General features: G+C 37.6%; 1 protein-coding gene across 13 annotated transcripts in view; it reads right to left on the bottom strand.

The window, feature by feature from the left end:
• The window catches only part of MTMR2 (myotubularin related protein 2), a 118,072-nt gene that overhangs the window by 50,806 nt on the left and 43,504 nt on the right, over positions 1-23,762 (bottom strand). For 10 of the 13 annotated variants that reach the window (XR_008702770.1, XM_055547722.1, XM_055547723.1 and 7 more), the window contains one exon: positions 958-1,033. The exons of 1 other annotated variant lie outside the window; for it this stretch is intronic. Coding sequence is in view for 11 of the 12 variants with exons in the window: in XM_055547722.1 (XP_055403697.1) it covers positions 958-1,033 (76 nt within the window). In the remaining variant the exon portion in view is untranslated. Of the gene's footprint in view, positions 1-957; positions 1,034-4,146; positions 4,348-20,067; positions 20,136-23,762 lie in introns of all 13 variants that reach the window. 2 more of the 13 variants (XM_055547732.1, XM_055547731.1) reach the window with 2 other exon arrangements.

The raw sequence follows: 23,762 nt of genomic DNA, 5'->3' as shown, positions 1-23,762 counted from the left end.
GACAAACACCATATATTTCCACTTATATATAGAATCAAAAAACAAAACAAAGGAATAAATATAATAGAACAGACTCAGATACAGAGAACAAAGTAGGCGTTATTAGAGGGTAGGAGCAAAACCAGTAAGGGGGATTAAGAAGTACAAACTACCAGTTGCAAAATAAACAACTTACAAGGATGTAATATGCAGCACAAGGAATATAGTCAATATTTTATAATAACTATGCATGCTGTTTAATCTTCAAAAATATCAAATTACTATGCTGAACACCTAAAACTAATACTGTAAGTCAACTATACTTTGATAAATAAATAAATATCTTAAAAATACAAAAGCTATGGGTATTTTGTATATTATCACACAAATGTAACAAAGTAAAAGCATAAGGACAAAAAAATAGCTTGAAAGTGTGTTTCCAGTTTCCAGTCCATACAGTAAGTTAATACTTAGTTACTTAGGTTGGATAAAGAAAGGCACTGACATGCAAAGGACTCACTTTGCAATGTAGATGAAATATATTTATCCAAAAATTGACAAATTTATTCAGAGGAGGAAAAATAAAGAAGTAAAAAGAGAGAATGTGTTTCAAGAAAAATTACTTGTACAAAGTGACAATTCAATTTTTTATCTATTCAACCCACTATCTAACTGCAGTAAGTCAAAATAATAAAATTTACTGTGATGGAATTCCACAACAGTTTTAAAAATAAGTCACCTTCTTTCAAACCAGAAAAGCCACAAAATATAACTCAATGGCATGTTTCCATTAGTCAAAATCCAAACACAGTCAATAGGTCTAGATTGAGAACACACTGGAGGCTGGGAAGGCTGTCAGGAACGAGTCTGTCAAATAGAAGGTGTCTGCAAAGTGAGCCTGTTCTTTGTACACTGGAAACACTGAATAGTCTGTACAGTCACAGAGGAGGAAATCTGACAAAAAATACCAGTACAGACCCATGTCTTTAATATTTTCTCCTGGAAGCAAGGGTGGTTCTTCCATTTCTGCTAATTTGTTAGACTCCCTCAGGACCTGGATTGGAAAAGAGAGGAGAGGGCAAGAAAAGAAACAATTTTTTATTCAAAGGCTAATTTTTAACTTAAATTTCAACTGAGTATGCTTGGTCTTATTTAAAGTAATAGCATTATATCACATATACTACTTTAAATCAAATTATAAAGACTGTAATGTTGGCATGTATAACACATGAAGCTGCGATTTTTCTACAAAACATTTACTGAGTGCCTACTTCGTAGAAGGTACTGCATAGAACACTTTACGTTTTTTACTGACTCCTACAATGGCCCTATAAGGGAAGGTATCATTATCCTTATTTCCTAGATAAGGAAAAAGAGGCCAGAAGCAACAATTATCTTGTAAAAAATCCTACAGCTAAAAAGTGTCAGAACCTAGATTTGAATTAAGTTTTGGTGGACTACAAAGCTCATTTTCTTTCCCTTCAGCCATATTCAAGTGCCTTACTGCATTAAGACTTACGTAAAATCAAACTTTTATGTAGATTTAATGTTTAAAGAATCTGGAAATAATGTTGATAAAGAATCTTGTTGAAAAAGAGATATTTAATAAATTAAAATAAAGATTAACAACACTCACTGAGTAGTTACCTTATGAAGGGTGTTACACTGGATTCCAAGAATGTAAAGATACAGAATCGTGGTTTTCTAATGGACTTACAACCCATAGAGCACATGCACACACACACAAGTGCATGCATGCACCCATGCGACTGTTTTATGCTAAGTATATCCCACGACCTTTCAATAGCCTTAACTTTCACCTCTTTCACTGCCAAACAATAACCTTCACTGTCTCCAGTTCTTTACCTTCCATCAGTTCCTCAACCTTCTGCAATCTGGCTTTGCCACCTAACCCAACTTCTTGCAGGGAACCCGCCTTCTCCCCAATAGAAAGTGAAAGTGAAGTCGGTCAGTTCTGTCTGACTCTTTGCGACCACATGGACTGTAGCCTACCAGGCTCCTCCATCCATGGGATTTTCCAGGCAAGAGGACTGGAGTGGGTTGCCACTTCCTTCTCCAGGGGATCTTCCCGACCTAGGGATCGAACCCGGGTCCCCGCATTGCAGGCAGACGCTTTACCGTCTGAGCCACCAGGGAAGCCCTTTCTCCCCAGTAACCTCGTCATTATTAAAGACAATGGATATTTCTCAGTCTTTATTTCTATTTCCTAGCTACATCTGATACTACCTGCACTAACCTGCTCCTTGAGAGCACACTCTCCTGGCTAAACACTTCCTTCTCTGGCCACTCTTTTTCAATGACCTTTCTATTCCCTTTTCTTAACCTTACTTATTCCTCAGTGGTTTGTCCCATTTCTCATTTTACTCACTTCCTGTTGATTTCATACCTTACCTATGACCTTACCTCACTTCAATCTATATCGTTAGCCAATATTTCTCTTGGACTATACAGTTCCATACATCCAACCGCTTATATTCCTCTCCCTCTATATGTTCCACAGACACTTTGAAGTCAAGAGATCTCAAACCGATCTGTGTTCCATACTGAGCAAGAGGCACTACTAGCCATTTGATTGTCAAAGTCAATTTCGCAGAAGGTGGGCAAGCAGTGGTCTCTATGAGCAGACTCAGACCTTCTACTTCAACCTTGATTTGTTTCATTACACTGAGAACCAAAACAACTAGAAAAAAGATTCTCAATTTTTTTTTGTTATATAGCATTTGACTTTTATTTCATTCCATCCAAAAAGTAGACTGAGAGTCCTCAAAAGAAGGTAAAAGGGAAGAAAACACAAGGTACTACAACTGCATGAAAGGTCACCTTCCACAGGCCATGGAAACTAGGTCAGAGGTCTGCAGGCGCGAGCCCCTCTCCGGCACTTACCCACCACTCTAACTGCTGTCTGCTTTCCTCCCTCCCAGACTCTGGGGGAGGCACCATAGTGCACACATTTTTGAATTCCCAACAAAAATAAAATACGAGGCACACACATCATTTTTAACTATCCTCTAACCATAAAAAGGTAAAAAGAAAGTCAAAATTGGTTTTAATAATATATTTTACTTAATCCAACAACTCAAAAACAATCATTTCAAGATATAATAAGTATTTTTAAGTAAAAGATACTTTATATTCTTTTACTCATACTAAGCCTTCAACATCCAGAGTATGTTTTATACTTCTAGCACATTTCAACCAGACCAGCCACATTTCCGGTGCTCAACAGCCATCAGTCTTGTGGTGCCTGAATTAAGCAGCATTAATCCAATGAATCTAATTCTTACTGATAATCAAGTCATTCCCAAGTTTAAGTTGTGCACTTAGGGAGGCTGAGAAAAAAGGGTTAAACATTACTGCTACAGCCCAACACTCACCAAGGTCAATAAAGGAAGAACTACAATGAACAAATTACTTCTGTTTAATACATCTGCAAGCTGAACAAATTCACTTTTGAAAATTTAATAATTTATTTCATAAAGCAATACCTAAAGAACTAAAATATATACACACATATATACTTTTTTAATATTCTGCATTCTAGAACTCAAAAAAGGTCACATTTTTAATGGTATCTCATTGCTAGTCCCTGATATAATCTTTTATGTAGTCATAATAGAAATGTAAGCAAAAAGGAAGAGAGATAAGGAGGGAAGGAAGGAGAGAGGGTGGGCCTATGAAGATACAGAAAATCAGGATGAAAACTTGCACAATGAAAATATATACAGACTTCTTGGCTTCAAATTCTAACTATGCTACATGCTATCTAAGTACTCTTAGACAAGGTGTTCCATTTCTTTATGCCTCATTTTCCCCACCTATAAAATGGTCATAATCACAGTACTCCACAAAAGGGTTGTTATAAATTAAATGAGTTAATACACAAAGTATTTATATTAGAGTTGACACAAAAATATACTTAACAAATATTTTCCATCAATAATAATAGCAAAATATTTAGATTAACAAGACTGTCAGAATCTGGTAAGAATTTCTACTAAGTATGAAAACAAAAGATACAAATAATAACTAACACACAGTATACTGAAAAAAATCAAACACATGTGACAGATCATATAAAGGGAAGATACTTTATTCTGTGCCCATCTGTACCACTTGATTTGGAAATACAATGTTCATGTCACTTACAAAGCTGGACACTAGTTCTCTACTGCACAGGTTTACTTCTCATAGTTGTTAGTGTTGTTCCCCATGATTTCCTCTCTTTCTATATTTCTGCATTCAGTAGGAAGCTACAATCCCCAGAAAATATGTGCACTGCAGACAGGCGTGGAGACAAAGGCAGTTCTGGCAGAGGTGCGTGATGAGGTATAATCTTCATAAGTAAAGCTTTGCAAGGTGAGAAAAGACACAGAGAAATGCATGTCAGTAGTACATGTCAAGAACTGTAGGCTCTCTCATACTCTGACTAGAACGTCAGAGAGCAAGATAATGAAGAGAAGCAAGAGGGACAGCACTGTTTGGAAAATCTGCACCAGACGACAGACTTTTTAATACCAGGTATACATTGGAGGTTTTACAGGAACAACTCACTTAGAGCTCAAGATACTGGCATAAAAAGAAACTCAAACAACTGAACAAGGCAGGCCAAGGGCAATCCAGACACTTTGTTTACTGGCAAACACTGACTCTGAACAAATCTACCTGTAACAAAACCAAAGGAAAAAAAGGGGAGGGGGGAGCCTAGAAAAAAAGACTATTTGACAAGAAGTATCAGCTTGAAGCTCAAAAAAAAAACAGCAGTCTTCTGAAAATAATTTCTATAAGCATTAGTAGAAACAATCTGTAAGCTATCTGCATACCTAAAAGTAAATGAGCCATGCCCCCCAAGAAACAGGAACAGAAAGGAGAGACAGAAACGAAGAGAAATGGGTAAAATAAGGAACTGCTTACAAAAAATTTTAATATAATAGAAATAAAACCTGTGCTGGTATTAATAAAGAATTGAATGAATTATTCAGAAAGCAGCATTTATGTAGAGGGCAAACATGGAAAGTCCTCTAAGAATTTGTAGAGAAGAACAGACATAAATACCATGAGGGAAGATGATAACCAATAAAATAATTCTATTCCTTAAAGGAAAAAATTAAAACTAGTTAAAAGTAATAATCCAGCATGTAACTGAAACATGTCTCTGAAATTGAATAAAGATATTCTATGTTTGCTGATAAGACTAGTTTACTGTGTTTCAAATTTAAAAAAATCAATGAACAGAGACATATATGGGTGCATCTTAAAAAACTTTTTGAACTGTAATGAAAAGACAAACTATGGCTACAAAGACAAAATTTTTTTAAAAGAGAATTTACATACAAAAGCAAAACCCAGCTATCTTCAGGCTTCTCTGCAAAACTATATCCCAGAAAACAATAAGAAATGTTATTGGATTCTTAAAGGAAAAGTCTGTGATCACTCTAATACAGAAGTCATTCTCAGATATGCCAAGTCAACAAAGACATAGCACATGTGTCCTGCTTTTGAAAAAAAGACAAGGAAATTACTTGAGGCAGTAATTAAGCTGAAAATGGGGAATGAAAATTAAAATATATATAATAAATTTCCGGTATCCAGCAAAGACAAGTTTTACATCCTAACTACCCTGCAGTCAAAAACACACACACACACACAAAGAAAACCAAAAAGCATTTACTGCCACCATACAACTGAGTCTTAGTTTCACCATTTATATTATTAAGGTAATATTAATATCCACCTTACAAGTTTGTGAATATGAAACGAGATCACTGCATCATAAAGGGACTTACAAGGTGCTATTAAAATGTAAGAAACACTTATTCACTTAACAGAAGCATCAACATCAATTTGCACTGTCTCTTGTCACAATGGCTTATTCACATGGTGCTTTATTCCTCTGCTCTAAAATACACAAGGATTAATATTTGAGATAGGATGTCATAATGGGAACCATATATTTAACTCTCAAACTATTAAACTCCAAGACTTAGCTACAGAATAGCAAGCAACTTACTGTTCTAAAGAAAGCAGCAAGAGGGTTAGCATCATGGTAGCATAAGATGTCTCTTGTTTTTGTTGCCCTTTAACATCTAAAATTTGGCATCTAACAATGAACAAAAGTGCCTCATGGGAGCTATGGAACCCAGCATCATACGCTGAGGACCTAGAAGGAGCCTCACGTTGCGCCACCTGCGCAACGTGTAACAAGCACAAAGAACCTGGTACAGGATGTGGAGCCAGCAGGAGCCTGTGAACTGACTCTAACCCTTTTTAGCTGCAGTACCTGGAAAACAGGGACTTGGGTAGATACCCACATATGGGAAAGCCTTTATGGAAGTTCAGGTTTCTAAAGAAGTTCCAGCACTCCCATCAGAAGAACAACAAGAAAAATACAAATTTGGACATTAGAGTGCGTAGAAAGACCTTTGCCAGTATCACCCTTCCCAAGAACATAAACCAGACCAACAAAAAGTATCTCTCAGCTAGTAAAGATTAGAGGAGGTTAACTGTTACTTCAAATGCCAAAACAGCAGTGTAAAACGACAAGGGACATGAAGAATAAAGGAAACCTGACACTACAAAAGATCATAATCATCCTCCAGCAACTTAAGGCAAAGACACAGAGAAATGTGATTTATCCCATGAAGAATTCAAAAGAGCCATCTCGAGGAAACTCAATGAGCTATAAGAAAATAAAGAGACAATGTTACAAAACCTGAAAAACAATACATGATCAAAATGAGAAATAAACAGAGACAAATCATTAAAAGAACTAAACACAGATTCTGGAGCTAAAGAATTCAATGAATGAAATGAGGAATGTAAGAGAAAGCATCAACAACAGAACGGAACAGGCAGAAGACGGAATCCATGGTTAGAGGATAGAACTTTGAAATAACTCTGTCAGAGGAGAACAAAGAAAAAAGAATGAAAAAGAATAAAAAGGGTCCACGTGATCTATAGGACACCATCAAGAATAAACAGCAGAATCATTAGAGTTCCAGAAGGAGAACAGAAAGGAAAGGGGTAATATAGCTCATTTAAAAAATAATAATAATAATGGCTGAGAATTTCCCAATCCTGGAGAGAAGGCTGCACATCCAAGTTCATGAAGCTAACAGATTCCCCCCATTATCTCTAAGACACATTATAATGAAACTTGCGAAAACCAAAGACAAACAGAAAATCCTAATACCAGTAAGACAGACTGTAACCTACAAAGGAAGCCCCATTAGGCCATCAGCAGATCTCCAAGAAGAAACCTTACAGGTGAAGAGAGTGGAATGAATGATATTCCACATTTCTTTTATTCAGAGAAAGAAACTACCAGCTAAGAATACTCTATCCAACAAAGGTATCCTTCAGAAATGAAGAAGAAATAAAAACTTTCCCAGATGAATAAGTTAGGTCTGTCACATAAAACCATCACTACTAGATGTGCCTTACAAAAAAAAAGGCTGAAAAGAGTTCAAGTTGAAATGAAAAGACACTAATAGTAACATGAAAACATATGAAAATGTACAACTCACTGATAAGGTAAATATACAGTGAGATTCAGAGAACTCAAATTCTGTAATAGGATGGGTGCATTAACCACTTACTTTTAAACATATTATAGAGTTTAAAGGAAAAGACTATTAAAAATAACTAGAGCTAGTATAATTTCTTCATGAATATATAATATAAAAAGAGGTAAATTTTGACATTAAAATAAAAAGCTCAATACGATCCCTATCAAAATTCCACTGACATTTTTTCAACAGAAATAGATCTTTTGTATGAAACCACAAAAGATCTTGAACAGCCAAAGAAATCTGGAGAAAGAACACAGGTGGAGGCATCATACTTCCTGGTTTCAAACTATATTACAAACCTATAGTAATCAAAGCAGTATGGTATTGTCATTAGAAAAATACATGGATCAATAGAATGGGATAGACAGCACACAAATAAACCCACTAATATATGGTCGATTCATTTACCACAAAGTTGCCAAGAATATACAATGAGGAAGGACAGTCTCTTTAATAAATAGTGCTGAGAAAACTGGATAGTCAAATGCAAAAGAGTGAAATTGGGCTCTTCAGTTCAGTTCAGTCACTCAGTTGTGTCCGACTCTTTGCAACCCCATGAATCGCAGCACGCCAGGCCTCCCTGTCCATCACCAACTCCCGGAGTTCACTCAGACTCACATCCATCGAGTCAGTGATGCCATCCAGCCATCTCATCCTCTGTCGTCCCCTTCTCCTCCTGCCCCCAATCCCTCCCAGCATCAGAGTCTTTTCCAATGAGTCAACTCTTTGCATGAGGTGGCCAAAGTACTGGAGTTTCAGCTTTAGCATCAGTCCTTCCAAAGAAATCCCAGGGCTGATCTCCTTCAGAATGGACTGGTTGGCTCTCCTTGCAGTCCAAGGGACTCTCAAGAGTCTTCTCCAACACCACAGTTCAAAAGCATCAATTGTTCAGCACTCAGTTTTCTTCACAGACCAACTCTCACATCCATACATGACCACAGGAAAAACCATAGCCTTGACTAGATGAACCTTTGTTGGCAAAGTAATGTCTCTGCTTTTGAATATGCTATCTAGGTTGGTCATAACTTTCCTTCCAAGGAGTAAGCGTCTTTTAATTTCATGGCTGCAGTCACCATCTGCAGTGATTTTGGAGCCCAAAAAAATAAAGGCTGACACGGTTTCCACTATTTCCCCATCTATTTGCCATGAAGTGATGGGACCGGATGCCATGATCTTTGTTTTCTGAATGTTGAGCTTTAAGCCAACTTTTTCACTCTCCACTTTCACTTTCATCAAGAGGCTTTTGAGTTCCTCTTCACTTTCTGCCATAAGGGTGGTGTCATCTGCATATCTGAGATTACTGATATTTCTCCCGGCAATCTTGATTCCAGCTTGTGCTTCTTCCAGTCCAGCGTTTCTCATGATGTACTCTGCATATAAGTTAAATAAGCAGGATGACAATATACAGCCTTGACGTACTCCTTTTCCTATTTGGAACCAGTCTGTTGTTCCATGTCCAGTTCTAACTGTTGCTTCCTGACCTGCATTACAGATTTCTCAAGAGGCAGGTCAGGTGGTCTGGTATTCCCATCTCTTTCAGAATTTTCCACAGTTGATTGTGATCCACACAGTCAAAGGCTTTGGCATAGTCAAGAAAGCAGAAATAGATGTTTTTCTGGAACTCTCTTGCTTTTTCCATGATCCAGCGGATGTTGGCAATTTGATCTCTGGTTCCTCTGCCTTTTCTAAAACCAGCTTGAACATCAGGAAGTTCTTATCTTACACCAAACACAAGAATCAACCCAAAAGGAATTAAAGGCTTGAATTTAAGACCTGAAAGCAAAAAATTCCCAGAAGAAAATATAGAGGACCAGCTCCTTGACATCAGTGACATCAGTCTTTGCAATTTTTTTTGGATTTCACACACACACACACACACACACACACACACACACACACAAAGGCAACAAAAGAAAAAATAAACAAGTGGGACTATATCAAACTAAGGACTTCTGCACAACAAGGGAAACCATCAACAAAATAAAAGACAATCTACCAAATGAGAAAATATTTGCATATCACATTAATTGGTAAGAGGTTAATATTCAACATACAGAGAATTCATCGGAGAAGGCCATGGCACCCCACTCCAGTACTCTTGCCTGGAAAATCCCACAGATGGAGGAGCCTGGTGGGCTGCAGTCCATGGGGTTGCTAAGAGTAGGACACGACTGAGCGACTTCACTTTCACTTTTCACTTTCATGCATTGGAGAAGGAAATGGCAACACACTCCAGTGTTCTTGCCTGGAGAATCCCAGGGACAGCAGAGCCTGGTGGGCTGCCGTCTATGGGGTCGCACAGAGTCGGACACGACTGAAGGGACTTAGCAGCACAGAGAATTCATATAACTCAGTAATGTGTTTGGAAATTTTTATAATAAAATACATGGAGGGAGGAGAGTAAGAGTATTAAACTTAACCAGTGATCTAAAGGAAAACCACTGCAGGTCTCTGACAGAGGTAAATGGCATGGTCAAAGAGGTGCACAAAACTGATATGATAAAGATGAGAAGATAACAATCTAGGAGAGAAACACCAAAATCCTAAATTAGTCCATGATAAGAGAAATAAAGAGGGATAAGAGATAAACTGTTGGAAGAAGTGATCAAATTTGACCCTAGGTTTATAAAACAAATGCAAACAATTATTTTGTCATACATGATGATTTTTACTTGAAGAGAACTGCATTTCAGATATGTCAGTAATGAAAAAGGAAACACAGATTAAATGAAAAAGGAGTTAAGGTAAAAACAAAGAATTCAAAAACACAAGGGTCCTACCTTCCTAAAATGAGAGTAGAGAAACTAAGACAGCAAAGCCAGACTGATTAGGTGTGTCAGCACTCACATGCAAATATCTCCAGCAGACAGAAAGTTATGTAACACTCAGATATGAGAGGAAGAGACATTCCCCTCAGGAGACACCCTCTGGAATACATAAGATGTGTTCTCCTACTGAACCACTAATTGGCTAGCCAATCTGTTCCCAGTCAGCTGCATTAGACGCTGACTTGACTCAGGAGCTCTGGCTGTATCAACAGATGATGCTGTTGTTCAGTGGCTAAACTGTGTCTGACTCTGCAACCCCACAGACTGTAGCCCATCAGGCTCCTCTGTTTTCCACTATCAATAAAGATTACATTAAATCTGCTCTTTAATAGCAGTTAATACAATATGTAACCCTTTTCAAGGAAAGTCTATTGAACACATTAAAATCTTGCTGGTGGAAACAAACAAAAAAACCCACATAGATTGAAATTTATAACTTTTTTTATTCCTAAAACAGAATTCACTTTTGCCCTATGTCCAAGCATGTTTCTTCCCCATTTTCTTCCATGGCCTTTTTATCAAACTATTTTCAGAGTGCTCAGTAACTTTCCATGAGACTTTAACCAACCTCCCTTTCTCTCCTCTCTGATTAGGAAACTATTATAAGGGAAATTCAGAAACCTTGTCTATAATGATGATCTGGAAATTGGCAAGCTTAGGGGTCAGTTTTCACATGGAATGTAAGATAACAGAAAAACAGGAAAAGAATTCTTTCTGAAATCTGCAAAACACTAAATTATAACCACCTAAAAGGGGAAAATGAGTCTGTAGAAGTTATAAACTATCTTTTACAGTTTCTTTATGTACTAAAACTAAATAATAATAAGAATAAACATCCTTAATTGGCTAATTCTAAGAAAAAAATCATTTTACATCAATTTCACTTGTTATTTTTTATACTTGACAAACCACAAAGTACACAAATGAACCATAAAAACCAATCTGAGAAGGGTAGAGTCACACACTGGCATCTGGGATGTATCTTATTGGTTATGTATTTGAAAATACATCCAAATTCAAGCACAAGGAAGCCCTTTTTTATAACACTGCCAAGGAAAATTTGGTTTTCAGCTGAAACCACGATTAGTAAGAGCTGGATAATATTACATCATCATCAATGATTCAACAATGACAAAAAAAGGGAGAGTATGCACACAGGAGCAGGCTGGAAAGCATCACTTCATGCTACAGGTTATTTAAAGATAGGGAGAGGTACTAACTGATGGCACCTGGGAACGTGGCCTTATTTGGAAATATGGTCAGTGCAGATGCAGTTAGTTCAATGAGGATATACTGGACAGGGTGGACCCCTAAACCAGTATGACCACCGTCTATGTAGGATGCCATCCCTATGAAAATACAGAGACACACACGGATAACGTCATGTGAAGATGGAGGCAGAGATTAGTGTGATGGATCTACAAGCCAAGGAAAACCAAGAATCATGGGTCTTCCCCAGCAGCTAGAAAAGAGGTATGGAACAGACTGTGAGGGCTCTGAGAACGTCTGAGCCCTCAGAAGTAACCACCCTCCCAACACCTTGATTTCAGATTACGAGCCTCCTAAACGGAAAAAAAAAAAATAAAAATTTTCTATCCTTTCTCTGAACATTTCTGACACTAGGTATGTGGGTTTTTCCATACCAAGGAAATCTCCAGTTCCTGGCGGATACCACCTGGGTATCCTACAACTCAGTTACTACACTATCACCAGTGGTTAGTGCAGGTCGCACATTGTAAGGGCTTAGTTCCACAAGACCACCCCTACACTTTAAGCACCAATCCCAAACCCTAGACTGTCATCTGTACTTCTGGCCAAACGTTCATATATCAAAGTTTCCCACAAGCTCTTCTTCAGTTCAGTAATTTACTAAAATGGCTCACAAAACTCAGGGAAACATCTCACCTACATTTGCCTGATTTTTATGAAGAACAGCACTTAGATACCAGTATGTGGTATAAGGCTGTGTGGGATTTCCACACCTTGAAATTTCCATACCCTTAAAGTGTGCACCAATCTGGAAGATCTCTAAACCCCTCAGTCAGGGTACCTTTATGGAGGCTTCATTACTAGATCGACTGAATTATGACCATTAGTGATCAACTCAACCTCCAGCCTCTTTCCCCTCCCCAGAGATGGAAGAGGCTGAAAGTTCCAAAGTAATCAAGGGTGGGTTCCCATGATAACCAGGCCCCATCCTTAGGGGCTTTCCAAGAGTTATTCATTAACATAAACTCAGGTATGACCCAAGAGGGTATATTATGAATAACAAAAGATGCTCTTTACTTTTATCACTCTGGAACCAGAGACTAAAAAGCCAAATACTATAACCAAAGATGCTTCTTTGGCTCTTATCACTTAGAAGTGATAAGACAAGTTTTAGGAGCTCTAAGAGCTAAAGATGAAGATCTATATATAAATATATATATATATATATATCTTTCTTATTACATACTCCAGAACTGAGAATAAAATTCTATTGTTTTAAGCCACCCAGTTTGCATATTCTGTTACAGTAGCCCTAGGAATGAATATACCTGATATGAAGAAAAATTTTCAAGTTTAAATCTTAAAATGCAAGATGTTCTATAACTGTTAAAACTTGGAAGCAACTGAAAAGTCCTCCAGTAAGTAAATGGATAAACTAACTGTGGTATATCAATTCAAAGGAAGATTAGTTAGTGATGAGAAGAAATGAGCTATCAAGCCCTGAAAAGACATGGAAGAATCATAAAGGCATATTGCTAAGAAGCCAATCTGGCTATGTACTGGATGATTGCAACTATGTGACATTCTGGAAAAGGCAAAACTATGGAGACAGGGAGAAGATCAGTGGTAGCCAGGGGTTCAGGGAGACGGGGGAGGGACAGGGAGGTGGGGTAAAGAGTGCTCTCAGGGAAGTGAAACTACTTTTCCTGACACAGTAACAGGAGAAACATGTCATTATACATTTGTTGAAACCCAGAGAATATACAACCCAAGAGTGAACCCTCATGTAAACCATGGATTTTAATTAATATTATGTGTCAATATTGGTTCATCAATTGTAACAAATGCAGCATACTAATACAAGATATAAATTTTAAAAAACTGTGCAGGTTGGGGAGGGGAATAATGTAGGGCTGCAACTATTTTTTTTTAATAACTGAGAACACTAATCAAAACAACTACCATCTATTAGCAATATCATTTCATAAAAGAAAGGAGACTTTTAAAAGCAGAAAGTTAGAAGGATATAAACTAAGGATAAAGAACAGTTCTTTCCAATAAAGGACGGCTTGTAACAATTTCTACCACAAACAAGACAGATGTAGACAGCTAGGGAGACATCTCATTATTTTCATTTCACCTAATACACAGAAACCACCACCTGAACTGGCCTAGTTAATGCACTGCTTGTAGAGGATTATTCATTTAGTGCTCATAATACCCTGAAAGAGAAGTAGCATTTTATTCCCATTTATAAAGGAGGTAATAATTGACCCTTACAGAAGTTAGGCAACTTTTCCAAGGTGACATACATACCCCTCACAGCAGCAGCACATCTGAACAGATGTATGACTGTGCTAAGACTATGATCATGACATAAAAGCATCCTACTGTAACTGTACAGCAAGTGATACGATGGGTCAGAGGTTGAGAAAGAGAACACAACCAGAAGCAAAGACATGAAAGCTGAAGGCATGAAAAAGGAACAGCAGAGGAGTGGGACTTGGCGGGGAGCAAGTGATGAAGGACATATTAGGGTCACCTTGTCCAGAGGAGGAGAGAGGAACAACAAAGTACACAAAGGAGGGACAGTCAGACAGAAAGAAGTAAACCCGTAAATCACCACCAGGTTTCAACCCTGGAGAAGGGAGTGGCTCCCCACTCCCGAGTTCTTGCCCGGTTCCATGGACAGAGGAGCCTGGCGGCCACACATTCAGTCCATGGGGTCACAGACTTGGACATGACCGACTGACTAACACTTGCACTTTTCTTCACTTTTGAAACCTGGAGTCATAATTTTTGGCTTCTTTCCCTCAATCTGAAACACTCAGGCAGCTTTAACACATTATGTCCACATAAATATTTTTTCAGACCTGTTCTTTACTCTGCATTGTCATTACCCTAGTGATGCCCTTTATTCATTTTTACTTGGAACTGTTCAAACAACCTCCAAACATGTCTTCTTGTTTCCATTCTACTCTATCTCTAATTAATACCACCTGTTTATGTATCCATAGCTTCTTCTAGCCCTCCCCTGACAATTCCCAACAATCAGAAACTTAAACATACTCTTCTGTCCTTAATTTTTTAACCAATCTTAACCACATCTTCATGTCCACACATGAAGATCCATTTCTTCTTTCCAAATACTATACAGTATTGAATTGTAAACATGTAAATAATTTATTTATTTAACCATCCCTTCAACCAAAAAACACTTCTACTGCTTCGAGTTTTGCCATTACAAATTTGAGAATCAGTTTGTCAAGTCAACTGTATTATTTACAGAATAAGCAAGAATTAAAATCTGAACAATAGTGAGCCTATCAAAAATCAAGGTATGACTTTACATTTAGTTAAGTATACTTTAATATTACTCAGCAGAGTTTTAAAGCTTCTTCATATAGTTTTTTCTTATACCTTAAGTTTATTCTTAGGTATTTTATGTTTTTAATTTTTGCTACAAACAGGCTCCTTCCCTCCCTGAGATTTTTAAGTATTTCTATAATAGAAATATAAATTTCTTTTGTTGATCTATTTTATAATAGAAATATAAAATTGTTAATTCTTACATATTAATTTTGGCTTTTAGTTTGCCTTGTAATTTTTTGTTAAAAGTTGAACATAATGCACCAGGTAAGAAGAGCTGAGATAAACAGGCTCCTAGAGTGGTGGTGTGTTCTTGCCTGGAGAATCCCAGGGACGGGGGAGCCTAGTGAGCTGCTGTCTGTGGGGTCACACAGAGTCGGACACGACTGAAGTGACTTAAAAGCAGCAGCAGAGTGCTGGTGAGGTGTGGAGGCGGGAGGAGAAATGTCCCATAGTCCTGTGTCTCAATCTCTTAGTCCCCTGCCTTTTATCAAGACTGTGACATTTACAAGTGCTTCTTTCCTTGTGGCTCAGACGGTGAAAAAAAATTTGCCTGCAATGCAGAAGACCCGGGTTTGATCCCTGGAGGAGGAAATGGCAAGCCACTCCTGTATTCTTGCCTGGAAAATTCCACGGACTGAAGAGTCTAGCTGGTTACCGTTCATGGGGTCACCAAGAGTCGGACACAACTGAGGGACTAACACTTTCACTCTGTCCCATCTCCACCCCCACACAGGACAGGCTGGCCAGAGGGTGCTGCAGTTTGTATTTCTCTTCACCCATGGGGAAGGTTAGAGGAGGCTGGAACTGGGTATCTCCCTTCCCCCAGATCAGTTAGGCTCTGACAAAACTCACAGGCTAGGCTAGCAAAACAGGTTCTTTTGAGGGCAGGTTTAGGAAAAACAGAATGTTCTGGACATTTTCAAAATAAGTGTTTTTCCTCTCCCTCTGCCAGTATCAAAAGAGAATTTTTCTAAGCCTTCACTGTAAGAACTTGGTAGGGCTCCTATTGGTAAATCTCACAAAACTATGAAGACCCACCTAAGACTGGGAAGCCCCTAGAGTTTCTCACTTTCTACTTGTCTACGCTGATTCTGCAGTCCATGGGGTCGCAAAGAGTCGGACACGATTGGGCAACTGAACAACAACCACCTAATTAAATATCCTCTAGGCAGAGTTTTCCTTATTTCTTTACCATCTACTGAATATAGTCATTATTATCCCTGCTGCATCATGACTGTATTAAATATACTTTTATGTTCATCAGTTTTTCCACACTTTCTAATTTTTTAATAATTTCTATATATATTTCTATTATATTTGGCTGTTTTTACTGAAACTTTTAACACATTTAAAGTTTTTATTATTTTAAGCCTTAATGACATTAATATTATACATAATATAATCTGCAAATCACATCAAAATAATTACAAACCCAATAAATAGGCTACAGACCATTGAACAGTATAATAGTCAAGACTCTACTTATAACTTAGCCAACTGCTGACATCATAAACTTATCGTCAGTAGAGTTGAAGAGCTTTTACTCCGATACTCAAAAGTTCTACATAGGAACTTTAAAGGAAGATTTTGAGGGGGGGTATCAAATACTTTTAAGGAACTTTTAAGGAAGATTTTTTTGTGTACCAAAGAGTAATAGTGAGAGTAGAAGCACTGGTGATTTTTATTTTTTCCTTAATCCTGTTTCTATTTCCCACAAATTATTATTACATTGTATTGCTTTTATAATTAAAAAAAAAAAACTCTCAAGGTTATTATAAAAGAACTTATAAAACAAACTTTTAGAAAGGAGAGCCAATGGTAACTCTGGAGAGAAAAGTTTCAGTAAAATGGAAATCATAAGGGTATGGTCTGAAGTCTTTTCTTTATCAAGCATGGAAATGAGACAACCATAAACATTTTCAAGGGGATTTCCATGAAGGAGGCGCACATTAGTGACTGCCTGTGTCTTCCAAATTCACCTCATATAATTTCTGTAAAGTCTTTTCACCATTGCTATCTCTCTGACTTATCTAAGTATCTTCTATCAGAAAATAAAGATCATAATGGGCTAGAAGGCACAGAGGTGGCAGGGAGTCTGTGATTAACAGACTGAGCATCATTTGCTTCACTGAAGAGCAGAGTACACTCCAGATATGTGAGCAAGTGAGCATGAAAGGAAGTGAGATGAGCACATTCTGCCTAACAGGTGAGAGACTATCTGAAGAATCCCTATCAACAGAGGTGGGCTCATTGGGGACAGTGGGAGATGCAGTGTGACAGCTGTGATGGGACCAAACACAAAGAACCCTGAACACAAGGCTCAGAAGTCTGCACTCACCACTGTAAGCAACAAGGATCCCTTGAAGAATTTTTAAACCGGGCTATCACACATGGAAAGTGATGTCAAAGGAAGATGAGCTTTTTGATGGTGCATTAGCTTCAGTAGACAACGACAAATCTACCAGACATAAGAACTAGGGGACTACTGAGGATGGAAAGTAAGGGGAAATGAGCATTCTTCAGAAGATAACGACATTTTGTTAAAAAAGAAAATAAGTGAATAGTTCTCATTCTCTTCAACTGATTTAGTCAAAACACTTTTCCTGGGTACCTTCCACATTCCAAATACTAAGCTCTAAGGATACAAGAAAGGACAACAGATACATTCTTATCTGTATAGATCTTATAGTATATTCTCTTTTTCTTTCCAGAAAGTTTATTTTTCTTTAAATTCTTATTTTTTGTAAATACCCTCCAAATACTTTAAGTATGTTTAAATGTAGTAGAACTTTATTTACTTATAAACTGTTTTACAATGTTCTGCCCTTTCTGCTTCCAAGGTATACCTCTGGGATAGTACCTGTCACACAATAATCACTGATTTGCTTATCTCCTTTTCCACTACATGATTCTAACCTTCACGCTGGCTGAGGCCAGGTCTTACTGGATACTTTCTCTGCACTCAGGAAATTTCAAGAGAGTGCAGTGAGTTAGTGAATCCTATTTAGTTTTTAAGCTGTGATCCCATGGACTGTAGCCCACCAGGCTTCTCTGTCCATGGGACTTTCCAGGCAAGAATATTGGAGTGGGTTGCCATTAAATGCATAGATTTCATTGGGAACCATGAATAAAACACAAAATTTTCTTCTTTAGTTTCCCAGATGTAGCCAACAGGTGGTTTCAAATTTCAATTAGGAATGCTCCTCAACCTTTTCCATCACAATTAAATACAGCAAACGGGAGGATGAATGTTCCCAGCATCCCAAGGAGCTTTAGGTTGCAACTGGCCACATGTGTGAAATAGATTTTAAGTCACATTGATTCAGGCACTATTCTACATACTAGAGAAATGCCTTTGCAGAGCTTAATTTGATAGAGGTAAGATGAACAGCAATCAAATAGGAAAAGTTCGTTACCATTTTAGCACAATATTATATCTTTTAAAAAATACGTATTTATTTGGCTGCATTGGGTCTTAGCTGCAGCGCTCGGGATCGCGGCTCACAGACTCTCCAGTGGCGGCGCGCGGGCTCGGCAGCGGGGGCGCGCAGGCTGAGTTGCTCCGCGGCATGTGAGATCTCAGTTCCCAGACCAGAGACCAAACTCGAGTCCCCTGCATTGCAAGGCGGATGCCTAACCACTGAACCACTAGGGGGGCCTTCTATAGCTTTTCTTTTAAGGTTAATACTTTGGGTCTTATTTTAAAATTCTCTCCTGACATGTTATAAAGACATGATATTTTAAATTTTTGATTTTTCAATGTTAAGTCTAAAGAATTCAATCTTTGTGTTTGAATTAAGAATTCAATTTTTCTTCTCCAATATGGCTAACCATATGGCTGATATGGCTGATTCCTCCCCCAATGATCTATTATACCAACTCCAATACAGAGTTCCTATAAATATCTGTTCTTGAACTTTGTTATTTTTCATTCATCTATTTCTGTACTAATTACTTTAGCTTTATATTCAACTAAATGAATCCTCCTGCTTCATTTTTCTTATTAGTAATCTTGACATTTTATCTTTCCATATAAATTTTAGGATCAGCTTGCCAAGTTCTACAGGATAAACTTGAATTTTGTTTGAAATGACACTGAGTTAACTGATATATTGAAAATAATTGACATTCCCAAGCTTTTCTATCTACTCATATATTTGAGATAGTTTTAGGCTCTTTAATAAAGTTTTATAATTTTCTCCATGAAGTTGTTACATATCTTTTATTAGACAAGTGATGTAATTTTGTTGCTCTTGTGACTAGAATAGTTTTAAAAATCACACTATCTAAACATTTTTGCTGAAATACAGAAGCATGATTTTTTTTGTTAAATTATCTTATATCCAGCATCAGTGCTAGAAGTGTACATAATAGATTTTTCTTAAATCTTCTGTATCAACAATCATCAATAAATAATGAAAGTTTTGCTTCTTTTCATCCCTGATATTATTTATCCTTTTCTTATTTTACTGGCTAGGACTTCTAGCATAATGTTGGAAGTAGTGACAGAAACCAGCATCATGTTTCTAAGTTCAAAGGAAATGGCTTCTAACGTACTTCCATTAAGGATGAGGCTTATAATGGAGTTTTTAGTGGATATCCTTTATTTGCCTAAGTTGTTCTTTTCAATTTGTAGGCTGTTAAGAGGTAACATTGGTATGAGGGGTGGTGGTGTTAATCACAAATAAGGGCTATCTTCAATCAATTTTTGCTCGGGCTATTAAAATAACTATGCATAACAGAAACTGTTCTACATTTACCTAGCATCTGCTCTATGAGCCTTAACTCATTCTGACTAGACCTGCATACTTACAGAATGTGTCAATACTACATTCACATACGCACTCTAGAAGAAATAATCCAATTATCTGTGACCTTTGGTTCATGCTGCTAAGTCGCTTCAGTCGTATCCGACTCTGTGCTACCCCATAGACGGCAGCCCACCAGGCTCCCCCGTCCCTGGGATTCTCCAGGCAAGAACATTGGAGTGGGCTGCCATTTCCTTCTCCAATGTATGAAAGGAAAAGTGAAAGTGAAGTCACTCAGTCACATCCAACTCTTAGTGACCACATGGACTGCAGCCTACCTACCAGGCTCCTCCGTCCATGGGATTTTCCAGGCAAGAGTACTGGAGTGGGGTGCCACTGCCTTCTTCAACCTTTGGTTCATAAAGAAATATTAATAATGTAACACAAATTTTGAATGGATAATCACATTTGCTTGATTTAAGCCCATTAAATATTTCAAGATAAGGAAAGATGGTTATAAACAAAACCCAAAATACTACAACTTTTATCTCAAATATACACATATATAAACTACATAAACACATATACATATTCTGATTATATGTCTGAGGACTTCTAAAATAATGGGATAAAAAACACAGAACACAGTATCAATACAATTTGATTTTGAATTGCAGACAAACATCATTGTAAGTGCCATATCACAGGCATCAACAAAGGAAAGGGAATACTGCATAGCCTGACTTTTATCTTTTAATCACCACCATTCAAGGAATACGCTTTAATTAAAGCCCAAGGCCATATAAATTACATTCTATAAATAAACAGAGCTGTGCATTTGAATTTTAAAGTTCTGTATTTCATGAGATTTTAGTCTTTGGTGAACAAATAAATCAACCAAACACAAGTTTCCTAGGTTCTTAATTCTGTCAAACTCTAAAACTATGTTCTTAGTAAGAACATAGTTGTATTAAAGAAAGCTTGCTTTTTAAAAAGGAAAACTTATTTTAAAATAATTTGATCATTAAAATTTTTATATGAAATGATTTTAAGTTTTTTAAATGAAATTCAATAGGCCGAGTGCCAAAGTGAAAAACAAAGCAAACAGAAAACACTACAATTATTATCACTGAGGAAGCATGATTCAATTTACCAAGCTTGAGACTGTGCTCAACTTTTCAGAAACACATCTACTGGATTAAATCTGTGCATGACTTTTTCCAGAACAAACTACGCTTACAAGGTGAAAGAGTAACACAAACGGAATTCTACCTGAGTAAATACCCCTTATCCCTGATGATTTTCGATTCTGCTTTACTGATGCGGGAGCAAACAACCTTCTTTGAATAGGAAATTTTTTTTTTTTTTTTAAACTTTACATAACTGTATTAGTTTTGCCAAATATCAAAATGAATCCGCCTCAGGTATACATGTGTTCCCCATCCTGAACCCTCCTCCCTCCTCCCTCCCCATTCCATCCCTCTGGGTCGTCCCAGTGCACCAGCCCCAAGCATCCAGTATCGTGCATCGAACCTGGACTGGCAACTCGTTTCATACATGATATTTTACATGTTTTCTTAACAGAAGCTTTCACAGGTGTTACTCTATTACAACACTATCCTTTGAAGAGTCACTTCATAGTACTTGTAGCAGAAAACCTATACAATCTGATTTAATATTTTTAATGAAACTGTATTAGCTTTTCAATGCATTGTGTTCTTTCTACTTCTATTTAAAAGCTGTTATCAATGGAGCTTATAAAATGCTGAGGCTCAGAGCAGAGATAAACAGTGACACTATACGGAGAACTCAAAGCCCAGAGGTTAACCAACTTCACATCATCTGTGAATGACGATTTGCAGGCCAAGCCCCTCATCTCATAAACAAAGCTGAACTGTGATCAGTGAAAGAAAAACACATAGCTTTCTGCAGTGAGTTCCACATATAATTAACTAGAGCACTACCATTTTACAGCTAAAGGTATATATACTAAAAGCAAAATATCAACAACTAATGAAACTGAGAAAGAGGAGAAATCAGATTTTATTAGAAAAACCCTCTTTTAGAATTAAGGAGAAAAGCAATTCTCATTTATTAAGGAATGCTGAAAACTGCTACTTCTACCTCAAAAAATGTCTTAAAGATACTTCTTTGAATTAAGAACTTCTCACTTCACATTCCCTGGAGAAGGAATGGCAACGCACTCCAGTATTCGTGCCTGGAGGATTCCGTGGACAGAGGAGCCTGGTGGTAGCGCTACCATACACGGGGTCACAGAGAGTCGGGCATGACTGAGTGACTAACAGACACCTCACATTTGAAAAAACTCAGCAGCAAAATCACGGGAGCACAGTCTCTCTGGGTAACATGCTGCACAGGAATATGACCAACCCAAAACCAAATAAAATGGCAACACCGAGCTGTGTATCTTTAAGCACATCATTTAACTCAGCTGTCCTGAGTATCAGGATGTCCCTCTGTCAAATGGAATAATGATATCTGTCTCACAGGATTGTTGTGATGAGACAAAGCTTGTATAAATATTTATCCAGGTAACACACTGGATTTTTTTCAATTCTGAGAAGCACATCCTTCCTTCCACCCAACGCATACATTTGAAATCAGGCTTCATTTCTTAAATGATATTAGATGCTCCTCATTCATCTCCTTCCCACAACTAAATAAAAAGACTGTGATTCAAGTAAAGATTATATCTAATTATCAAAGGTATGTTTTAAAATGAAGGAACATGAAAACAATCAGCCTAAACATATTAATTTCCTTTTTTTCTCTGCCGTTCAGGCACCCTACCATGGTAAATACGGTTAACCTTTGGTGTCCAAAATGATCTTCTCCTTAATATAACATTTAACACTCCTTTCTATAACATTTAACAACTCTCTTCATTTTTCTAATGAAAATTCTCTCAAGGCCCCACTAAGTTGTGAAAGATACTGAACTAATAAGGCACTAATGGGGATAATCCCAAACTCGTGGAGCTGATGTATAAATTTAACAGATTCCTTTAGTATCCTAGTGCTAAGACAGTCAATAACTCAGGACATTTTTGTGTCTACTGTTACACCTGAAGAGACAATAGCATAAAATAAGACTACTCCAGACAAACTTGCATATGTGATCACGATTCTCATTATTTCCAAATAGGATGTACGCAAATGATCTTTTGCTTCAGAAGGAGAAAAAAAGTGCTGTTACCTTTTTTTGTTAAAAGAAAGAACGACAGGCTTCTCCAGGAATCCAGCTTGCAATGCAAGGGACACCGGTTCCATCCCTGGTCCGGGAAGGGTCCCCATGCCACGGAGCAACTAAGCCCATGAGCCACACCACTGAGCCCAGGCATCGCAGCTACTGAAGCCCTCATGCCAAGCGCCTGTGCGCCCCAACAAGAGAAGCCCCTGTAAGGAAAAGCAGCCCCTGCTAGCCAAAACTAGAGAAAGCCCATGTACAGCAATGGCGATCCACCACAGCCAATAAATAAATAAATAAATCTTAAACAGAAAGAATGAAAAAGAGGGGGGAGGGGAGGAGAGAGGGAAGAAAAAGAAAGTGAGCACGCCTGGTGCCCAGATCTAGCTTTCAAATGCCATTTTCCAATAAAAGAAAACTGGCCCCCTGAGAAATGGATGATGATTCCAGGCCTGAGGCAGGAAGCATCAGGATGAGCAGGGAGCATCTTACAGTGACAAAAAGTAAGGGTGACCAAACAAAAAACAGACAAGAAAAACAACAACAAAACACCATAATGGGAGTATGTCAAAGGGACACAAGATCTGACTGAAAGAACTCCCAATCTGAAACTGAAACAAGTTTAGCAACAAAGTAATACTGCGTTGTAATATATATAAAATAAACATCCATGAGTCTACACTGATACAAATAAATAACTGCATAACTCAATAAATGAGGCAGAAAAGACAAATCTCTCATGCAAAAGAAATAAAAAGTGTTCCACTCTATCTGGGCTCCTTAAGCATGGACTGTGCATAGGTACTTCCTTTCAAAGAGTACACTGTAAG

Source organism: Bubalus kerabau, chromosome 15 (assembly GCF_029407905.1).
Source record: "Bubalus kerabau isolate K-KA32 ecotype Philippines breed swamp buffalo chromosome 15, PCC_UOA_SB_1v2, whole genome shotgun sequence".
NCBI lineage: Eukaryota > Metazoa > Chordata > Mammalia > Artiodactyla > Bovidae > Bubalus > Bubalus kerabau.
The sequence above is the reverse complement of the archived record's forward strand: the minus strand, read 5'-3'. Positions and strand labels throughout refer to the sequence as shown.